General features: G+C 36.6%; 2 protein-coding genes across 4 annotated transcripts; one reads left to right on the top strand and one right to left on the bottom strand.

Annotated features, from left to right (window-relative positions):
- Nucleotides 1–1098: 1098 nt before the first annotated feature.
- On the top strand, nt 1099–5654 carry LOC113310328 (alpha-taxilin-like). The gene is made up of 12 exons (XM_026558961.1): nt 1099–1239; nt 1320–1768; nt 2009–2073; nt 2241–2349; nt 2849–2916; nt 3046–3123; nt 3642–3706; nt 4082–4148; nt 4271–4453; nt 4615–4671; nt 4776–4871; nt 5248–5654. The coding sequence occupies exons 2-12, from the start codon at nt 1336–1338 to the stop codon at nt 5404–5406; spliced, it is 1380 nt and encodes a 459-aa protein (XP_026414746.1). The 5' UTR covers nt 1099–1239; nt 1320–1335; the 3' UTR covers nt 5407–5654.
- Nucleotides 5655–5987: 333 nt separating this feature from the next.
- Nucleotides 5988–9442, bottom strand: LOC113310329 (general transcription factor IIH subunit 2-like). 3 transcript variants are annotated; one of them, XM_026558962.1, is made up of 5 exons: nt 9084–9442; nt 7955–8280; nt 7280–7741; nt 6817–7192; nt 5988–6255 (listed from the first exon to the last, which is right to left on the bottom strand). In XM_026558962.1, exons 2-5 carry the CDS (start codon nt 8252–8254, stop codon nt 6110–6112), a joined length of 1284 nt encoding a protein of 427 aa, XP_026414747.1. In that variant the 5' UTR covers nt 8255–8280; nt 9084–9442; the 3' UTR covers nt 5988–6109. The 3 variants fall into 3 exon arrangements, with proteins under 3 accessions (XP_026414747.1, XP_026414748.1, XP_026414749.1); XM_026558963.1 differs by having other exon boundaries at nt 9190–9442; XM_026558964.1 differs by having other exon boundaries at nt 9360–9386.
- Between the last annotated feature and the right edge of the window lie 434 nt (nt 9443–9876).

The raw sequence follows: 9876 nt of genomic DNA, 5'->3' as shown, positions 1-9876 counted from the left end.
AGCCCAGACTGTTGTTAGGCTGCATGTTGCAGATGTGTAAAAAGCCTTTTTTGCTATAAATAAATAAATAATAGGTTATTATTATTTAAAAAGGTATTGGGGCATAACTTGTTGCTAAGCTCCCGACCATCTCTGTGTAAAATACTCTTCAATTTTATTAAAGCCTTTAGTGGCGTCTTTTTATAATAACGATAATAATAATATTTTTCTTTAAGAAGATTTGTGTTGAGTACGCATGGGTAGAGACTTGTCAGCTAATTTCTTGTTGGACACGTGCCTAAGCGTACCCACACTTGATATGCCCATAATGGTCAACCCAAAAGGTTGGGTCTTTGAGACAAATTGAAAAGATAAACCTTGTAATTTTTGAGAACTCTTGCATGACCGATGCAAGAGTATAAACATTTTAATTTCCATTATTCAACATTTTTGTTGTTGTTTCATCTCAAGAACTTGTAATATGAATACTTATATTTAAGTCCCGGCTGTGGTAGAAACTATCAAGCTATTATATTTTGGTTGTCCTTGTGCATATTGCCTAGCCCACTCAAAGACGAGGCTTAGTTTTTAATTTATTTCAATTTTCCATCAAAATAAACATAAATGACTTCACTCGCTTACAATTTTAATGTTTTTTTCTTTGCGAATTATTTGAACATCTTTGGTTTAGCAACATCCAAATCTATTAAATAATATGGATGACAGTTTATCACTTTAATTTATCACTTTAATTTACTCGAATAAGCTATTCACTAATCAAGTATTGTTGTAATAATTATCATAATAAACTACATGTAAAATGGTTGGTTGTTAACCGTTAAATCAAAAATGCTTGAAATATACCTATCATATTAGTTGATAATGAAACACAGATTCGATAACCAACAACAATATACTACTTCTTGCTTCAAAAAAAAACAATATACTACTTCCAATTCTAGAAAAGTGAAACCATCATTTAACCCAAAAAAAATATGTCAAATTAAAAGAAAAAAATAGCAATAGTAACTTTTTTTCTAGGAGCGTATTTCAATTTTCATAACTCAGCTGCTCAGCCATAACTCGGAGAGTGAACTCACTATTGGGAGAAACGTAAAAGATCCCTCCTCACACTTGATTTACACTTGATCACCTCCTTCTCTCTGACTCCCTCTATCCATCTCCCTCCCGCCTTCAAGATTTCCTCGCGCTTAGGGTTTCGACGATCTTCTTCTTCTCTGATATTTCTTCATCTCTCTGGTAATTTTATCTTTTCTCCATTGATTTCATTTACATATACTTAATTACTAGTTCGTGTATTCATTTGTTATCATTACTAGGTCTAGATTCAGATCAATGGAGAACTCACAGGCAAATCAATTACCTGAAGTAGATTCATTACCAGATGGATTTGTTGAGAGTTCTAATGAACAAGAAGAACAACAACCTAGAACAACTCATAATTTTGAACATGAAGAATCAACGCCTTCACCACCATCGCCACAATCACCTCCTGATTATAAAGATACAATATTAGAACTTGATCAATGTAGTGATGCTGTACTGGATACCTCGGATACTTCTACGGTTACAGACAGCAGATATGATGTCAAGGTAGAGAAACTGAGAACATTTCCTGTGGCATTATCAGAGAAGGATGGTGAAGATTCAATAGTAAATAGGAGTTTTGCGGAGAGTACGGAATGTGGTTCGATTGGGTTTGTTTCTGATTCTGGGAATGGGCATCAATACCAGCATTTTGAAGGGAGTTCTCAGAATCCGGTGAAAGGTAATAATGGCCTTTTGGTTGTGTTGTCTTTTGTTTTGTTATGTTGAGGCGTACGCTTATATTGTAATGAACTTAGTTATTAACTTGGGGATTGGTCTTGTATGTATGAATTGCTGCAATCCAGAAAGGAAAAGAAAGTGTTTAGTGTTGTTGTTATGTAGATTGGTCAATTGTTAACCGGGAGATGCATTGAGTTTCAATATGGTTTTCTTTATGACCTTCTGCATATTCTGTTTGCAGCAACTGCAGTGGGTTCAGAGTTGAGTGCAGCAGAAACTGCAGCATCTTTGAAGAACAAAAAGCTAGTCAGTAATATCCTATTTCCCCGTTTAAATATTTCATTCATATAGGATCGCTGTTGTGTTATGGAGTGTTAGTGCTATTTACCAATATATAGGAAGACTTTCTGCGCCAAACACATTTACTTTATGTTGGCTTATGTCGCTTTGTTTTGCCAACTTTGATGCCTCAGGAAGCCTCTGATGTGAAGCGTAAAAGTGTAAAGCGTGGGTTCAAGACAGAAAGGGAGTTTCTAGAGTTCACTTTACAGTATCAACAAGTTATTGCCGAGAGAGATGCAGGTGAGCCTAACCAAAGTTTTAATTCTTGGTTCCTGCCTACAATCATCCGTAACCTTTTATTCTTCCATTAACTTTTCATTGTTCAAAAGGAAAACAAAAGTCAATTAGATTTATAATTTAGTGATATTGTACCCTGCGCATGAGTTCATGTTCGCCATTTTGATGCTTAAGCCTTAATGATATCGTGGTGCCTTCAAAAATAATTATGATAAAATCATTCTTGTTCTAAAGCTAACGTGCGGTACATAATGATTGTTGGTTAGAAATTTTAGACACTAGCATGTCTATCTTGATAGTGGAATGCATTCATATTCTAAAGCTAACGTTCGGTGCACAATGATTGTTGGTTAGAAATCTCAGAAACTAGATGTCCATCTTGATACTGGAGTCCCATGCCTTAGATTTACGAATCAATTTTCTCTCAATCCCATCAGCACTTCTCAATTGCAATTCCAAGTTTAATACAAAGTTCTTTCATTTTCTTGTCCTCATCTTGCAGCTATTTCTGTTCGAGACAAGCTTGAGTCATTATGTAGGGAGTTGCAGCGTCAAAATAAACTGCTGATGGTACAGTTTCCTTGCTGAACATATTCTCTCAACTGCTTTTTTTTAGGCTATTCCGAGTCTTTTCACTATAAATCTCAATTGTTTTGTTCTGGAGATAATAATAACAGTGTCTGTTGCTCATATATGCAGGACGAATGCGAGAGAGTGTCAACAGAGGGCCAAAATATGAGATCAGAACTATCTACCAAGTTCCATGATGCAATTAAGGTCTGTGTTTTATGTGATACATGATCTCATGAGTAATTTCATCTGTGTTATCGTTCAGGATTCATGTCGTATTGAAGATTGTTACTATTGTGGTTCACAGATATACATTTCGGTTTTTCCTTTTTCTCATTATGCCCTCTTTGCTCCTGTATTACCTTTCCCCATGTGCATGACCCTTACATAAAGAAGAAATGCTTATGGAAATACGTCAGTGAGAACCTATGTTTATGATTATGTCTTCATCGTAATCCGCACATATGTAATGTGTTGGACTGTAATAGACTTGCTAATTTCTTTTTGGTAGGTATGCATTCAGTTTCCCGAACATTTGATGTAGCGAATACATAAATTTGAAAGGGACATATTATCGAAAGTAGTAGGATGAAAAATATCTTAGTAATGCATTTCTATACACATAATATACCAATTCGCATCGAAGCATCATACTTTATTATGTTTCTACTATTATCGTGTTCGCATCTTCCGTTACTTCACGAATATGTATATCTGCTGTGTAGGATGTAAGCAGTAAACTTGAAGGGCAGAAAGATGAATGTCTCTTGCAACTCAAGGAGAATGAGATGTAAGATTTCTATTAGTAACTATCAATATACTTCAGTTCAATTCTGTGTATATCAATAAATAAGTTTCCGAGCTTCGACTTCGTTGCTCTTTGTGGTCTATTCCTGATGTATGGAAATGCAGAAAGAACTTTTCAATTTAGGCAACTGATGTCATTTGTCTAGTTATGATCTGGCAAACGATTGAATAATTCCCTCGGCCTTTTCCTCCTATTACTACATCATTAATAAATCTTCTTCTCTGCCTCATGGTTTATGCTTTTGATAAGTAATCTGTATCATGTTCTCTCCAGTATCTTCATTTGCAGTTGAACAAATGTTGATTACCTATTAATGGTTGGAGTCGTTAATTACATTACATTCCATTTTTTCTTCAGGCTGAGAAACAAGTTGAAGCATCTCTGTGATCAATACACAGTTTCGGAACAGCAGTTCACCCATAAGGTACACCATTGTTTTGGCTATGTTTTGCACTTTCAGATGTCGTATTCAAAGTTGTTTGTCTATGATGCTTCATAGAATAAAATTATTGTGACTAACTTGTTTTCTGAAACTTCGATATGTAGCTAAAGCAGAAATCACTGGAACTCCAGATTGCGGATCTTAAAATTCAGCAGCATGAAGAGAAATCGAATCAGGAAAAAACCCAGATGAAGTTGTATGCCGAGCAAGTGTCGCAGCTATTGGCTACAGAAAAGAATCTTCGTTTACAATTATCAGCTGATGGAGAAAAGTTTCAACAATTCCAGGTGTGCTTGATTGGTCTTTTCTTTTCTCCCAAATTCCAGATCAACCTCTCCCCTTGTTAACCCCTGAACTTGCATGGGGTCAGCTTCTTACATACTCCGCTGTCATTATCAGAACATGTTTTTTCTTTTGTATCAAGGTTAATACGTTATGTTTTATGCAGGATGCCTTGCTAAAAAGTAATGAGGTATTTGAAACTTTTAAGCAAGAGATTGAGAAGGTAAAAAGACAGACTTCATTAAAAATTCCAATTTTGCAGGAAATTATCTGAAATATATAATTCTCAGTTCTCGGCATCTCACTTTTCTTCTCTTGTTAAAATAGATGGCGAAATCAATAAAAGAACTCAAGAAGGAAAACATTTTCTTGAAAAGCAAATGCGAGAAGACAGATGTCACTCTCATAGAACTTGTTGGAGAGGTAAACTAAGTGTTGCTTTTCTTTAATTGTTTTTTAAAACGTATGGAGGGGCATCTAATCATGTCTTCCATTATTTCTTTGCCTTACACGTCACACTTCGGTATTTGGTATAAAATATTTGAACAAATTTATCTTGATATCTAACATGGAAAAGGTAAAAAAACATAGTGGTTTAAGTTCATACTACTTGAAACAGGCTAAAGTGAAACTTAGGTTGAATAACTTGACCACTTCAGTGTAAAAACATTCCACCTGTAATAATTTCCCTTTATGTGCTTAATCAGCTGGTAGAGCTGAAAGTTGTTTTTGAACTCATTTTTGGTAAAGCTGAAAGTGGTTTTTGAACTCATTTTTATGCCTCTGTTCATACAAACAGAGAGAACATATGAAGAAGCAACTGGAGAAACTGAAGAACCAAAAGGAAAAGCTGGAGTCCTTGTGCCGGTCACTACAAGCTCAAAGGAAACAAAGTCTTGCTGAGAGCAGCAGCTGCGATGCGGTTTCAGTCGCATCTTCTATGGAACGAGAAACCTGAGATATATGTGGAATTATTTTGTCTGTACACCCATTAAGTGAAAAGAAATTTAAAAGAAAAACAAATTGTTGTTTCTTATTTACTGGAGAACTTACGGAATTGGAAACCACATGAATTCAAGATGTTTTCCCACTTAAAGCGGTGAAAACATTTTATTTTTCAGCTCTCTAAGTTGCCAACTCTTTTGACAAGCAACAGAACTGCATAACATGGCAACCATTAAAACTTTATCTGTGTTTCTTTTTGTATTTTCAAGTTGGTAATCTTTACAAGAAAATATAATAGAGACATGGTAGAGCCTTTTTTTTGTGTTTTGTCCAATACTTGCAACTTGTTGATGAAAATCAGTGGGATGACGAGAGTAATTCTGGAATCTGAACCTTAATACTAAATTTTGCAACTTGTTAGTGAAAACCAATAGGATGACAAGACTGATTCGGGAGTCTGAGCCTTAATACCAAACTTTGCTAATCAGATTTAGTACTCTACAGGAAGTGTGCCCTCTTTATTGCCCAAGGGCTTTCAAGAACATGTGATAGAAAAGAAAAAAGAAAAAAAAAGAAGAGAAGTACAAAGATATTTGAGAAAAAACTCAATTGATAGCTACAACTACAAGCTCCATTAATTGAGTGGAGTTCACTATTTCTGATACTCCACCCATCTCAACTCGGGGGAATGTTCACTATTGTTTGAATCAAAAAAATCATTCAATATTGTTAACAGTTTTGGAATGCCGAAGACTCTCGCAACCTGGACAATTGTGCAAGCTCTCATGCATGTAAATGTCACAGTCCAAGCAGAAATGCTGTTTACACTTGGGGCAAGCAACACGGAGGCCAGGCCTGTTACCTGTGCCACAAAGCCAATTAACTCGTGAGAAGCTGGAGTGCATAATGTTGAAAGAACATTTATTAACTAACAGAATTAGGCAGCAAGAAGGCCATATCCCAAGGAGTAAAATACCATAAATCTGAGAGTGAAACCATGCCTAAATTAGATTTAAACTTCCATTTACGAAATTAGAACAACTTAGACACAGAACTACCCAGTGTATGGAAAATTCCAGATAAATGCAAAATCAACTAGGGACTATAAATTTGTTTCATACTTTTGTACAAATGTGTTCAAGTCATTATTGTACAGTTCAGGATCAATTGTTTTTACCTGTTGTGGTGAAACAACTTATGATCTTTGATATAGATAAAAATCACAACCATTTTCTTTGTCTAGTTGGTTACAACTTGGAAGTCAAAGTACAAACAAACAAGTGCCTGCCTCGGCAATTGGGAGCATTATATGTTATCTGAACTTTTATTGTTGTCTTTATATGTAATCATTATAGTGCACGTATCAAAAATAACAAACAGAAAGTGTTGGAATACCGGCTTAATGTAGGAGAATGGCACTTACCAGAAGGTACAAGGCTTTGTTGGCAACCAAAACAAGTTTTCGGTAACTTGTGACGTGAACTATTGAGAAGCGCAAGTGACAGCTCCTCAAAAGGAGTTATCGGGAATAAATGATGATACGATCTTGCCAAATGAGGTGAAGAAACAAGTGTCAGCCCACAAATTCGGCATTCTGTAGGCAGTTCACAGACACGTGCTTTGCATCTTGGACAAATGTAACCCCCACCAACCTTAGCTTCCTTGTGGCACGAACAGATAGAGACAACACCCTCTGCTGCTCTTTGTGGGAAACCCATCTTGATTAAATTCCCAACAGCAAATTCTGCTATTGCTGGTGGTGGAGGGGCATGCTCCAGTAACAAGTCCTTAAAATGAAACTGAGAAAGAGAAAAAGAAATGTAGCTCATCAAACTATGAGGAAAATGAGTAGGAAATGGAAAGCTTATATGACATAGTTGCCTTGCCTCATTCAACGCAATGGTGTAGGACCCTACAGTCTCTTGGCAAAGATGTTTACATACAAAAACTTCTGCCGAAAGGCCAATAACTGAGCACCTAATTTTAGACCTCTTGCATTTTTTGATGGTTTCCATTACATCCCCAGGATCACATGTCGTGAGAGCAGAATATAATAATAGGACTTCACGGTGACCATATGAGGGAATTCCGCAGAGATAGCCTTCAACAAGATCTAGGGCATTCTGAAGGGAGGAATCACCCGAACAGATCAACTGACCCATCAAAGCCTTTATATGGGAATCAGGACTTCCACCAAGGTCAGTTAAGCACTGAGCTACCCCATCCTTAATAGTAACTAGACCAATATGACTAAGAGGGTTCTGATCAAAGAACTCTCTAATGAAAGCTTCCACGTGTTTGGCAACCACTGCCATCCGGCTTGGCTTAAAATCCCTCTCTGAAGCTGCCTGTCCATGGTTAACAAATTCTAACTTCATCAGGTTCTAACGTGAATGCCAAATTTAATGAGGCAATAATAGTCTGCAAAATATATAAGAAAGCGAAAAACAGTTTTTGATATACTAGGGACATAGCAAAACAAACTTAAGTTTTTAACATACAACAAATCAAACTTAAATTTTTGATTGGAATAGTAATAACAAAAGAATCAAATACCGTACCCTAGAGAGATCAATGACAATGTATAGGTAGCGTATGAGACCTTTCTGGATCCTAGAAGCTGCAGACGCAGCAGAGAGGTTCCTCAGGCGGCGACGGTACTGGGCATGTTGTACACCATCGTTATCGATTGGGCGGAGGAGTCCAGACTCATCTTCTTGCAGAGACTCCCATGATCTATCCTCTGCATAAGCTCTCTCCCAAGCCTCCATATCATTCTCATTTCCCTCCTCATCATCCTCATCTTCTTTTTCTTCAGCCACTCGTCGCTCTTCCACATGATTGTTTGTAAAGTAATTCATACTGCCTTAGATTTCAGCAAGAGCCTCTGGTTACAGTAACAACAGGCAAATTTGAGTGATACAGAAGAAACAAGATACAGAAAGGGAGTCAATAGCACGAGTTGACAGATAATTGTAGAGACGTTGTATGCGAGTAAAGAGCTGTCATTCAAAACCTTAACAGCTTCATGAAGGTACCCACAATTACGACATAAGATCCATCAAATTTTGAGCTCTACAATTGTGGTACTATCAATCCTAAGCTCTAAATTTCAATAGATTGGGTTGGAGAAACACAAACGAAACAGAAGTCTAATTCACTGATTTTGGCATTAACCAGACACAACACTAAAACCTAAATAATCCGGCTTATTCCTCAAACATCAGACTGCACTTATCCCAGTTAAGTGCAGTCTAACCACTATGTTTGTATCAAGTGTACCCACTGCAATGGTACCGAAACGTAACTTATAAAGAATATCAAAATTGCTCCAGCATCAGACTGCAGTTATACCCAGTTCGGTGCAGTCTAATTACTATGTTTGTATCAAATTGTATCAAGTGTACCCACTGCAATGATACTGAAATGTAACCTAAAAAGAATATCAAAATTGCTAGAACTGATGGTTATCAGACTGCACTTATACCCAGTTAACATAACTCATACCTATTCTCTTTCTGGGTCATTGGACAACAGTTAGCATAAATTTCTCAAGCCTAACTCAATGTCTGCAAACCAATTCCAAAAACAAAACCCATAATTTCACGAACAATAAATACCCCAATCTAATCATACATATAAAATCTTTACATCAATTGCAGTAATTCAAACTGAGACATTATCACTCACTATATTAAAGTGGGGTTTTGTTTCAAGAATTCTGCTAAACGTTCCACATTTTCATCACCATACTAAATCAGCATTGCTAATTGAAAAGGAAATTTAAGATGCAAACCAGTAGTATGCGATTCCCGGTTTTGTTGATTCAATAGAAAAACCTAGATAAATTCGTAAGAAGAAAAATCTGAGATAAGTAATGGGGAGGAGTGAGGAGAATACTGAGATTCAGTATTCAGAATCAATAATCTAACTAGGGCTTAGAATCGATATTCAGTGGTTTCTTACTGTTCTTCTTTTCTTTTCTTCTTCTTCAGTGGTTTCTTATTAGAATTGTGATGTAGACAGTTCTGATTTCCGTTGACGGAAGTTTCACATTAATAATAGAAGTAAACCGGAAAATAAATAAAACCTAATAAGTCGGTTCGGCACGGAAAAGTAACGCGGCGACGATTACTGGCCCTTCCGATCCAAGGATGGCTCCAAAATCTCCCAAATATCGTCCAACCACTTCTTCGATCTAAGGCGTCAAGTGATTTCTCACCTTTTACCTATGTTGGGCAAGGCAAAAGAGACGCGCGCCTAATAATGCGCTAAAGGCACGATCCGTTACCTTACTTTTGATTAAATTTCTTTTCTGATCGTTTGGGGTGCAATGCAATGGGCTTGGTGTCTCACCTCGCGCCTCACACAACATAAATCTAGGAATAATAATTACTTGACGTTTATTATTTAGCCCTTTAATTAAAGAGTTGTTGGAACCAAATCGTGAAATGTTACCACTCTATATTCTATGCGAGTTTAA

This window comes from Papaver somniferum, chromosome 9 (genome assembly GCF_003573695.1).
Source record: "Papaver somniferum cultivar HN1 chromosome 9, ASM357369v1, whole genome shotgun sequence".
NCBI lineage: Eukaryota > Viridiplantae > Streptophyta > Magnoliopsida > Ranunculales > Papaveraceae > Papaver > Papaver somniferum.
The sequence above is the reverse complement of the archived record's forward strand: the minus strand, read 5'-3'. Positions and strand labels throughout refer to the sequence as shown.

Coding starts and splice junctions, on each gene's coding strand:
- LOC113310329 (XM_026558962.1), bottom strand. CDS start 8,254: ATGAATTACTTTACAAACAATCATGTGGAAGAGCGACGAGTGGCTGAA. Junction 7,193..7,279: donor ACACCATTGCGTTGAATGAG/GCAAGGCAACTA, acceptor TCTCTTTCTCAG/TTTCATTTTAAGGACTTGTT. Junction 6,256..6,816: donor ACAAAGCCTTGTACCTTCTG/GTAAGTGCCATT, acceptor TTTGTGGCACAG/GTAACAGGCCTGGCCTCCGT.
- LOC113310328 (XM_026558961.1), top strand. CDS start 1,336: ATGGAGAACTCACAGGCAAATCAATTACCTGAAGTAGATTCATTACCA. Junction 2,350..2,848: donor TATTGCCGAGAGAGATGCAG/GTGAGCCTAACC, acceptor CTCATCTTGCAG/CTATTTCTGTTCGAGACAAG. Junction 3,707..4,081: donor CAACTCAAGGAGAATGAGAT/GTAAGATTTCTA, acceptor TTTTTTCTTCAG/GCTGAGAAACAAGTTGAAGC.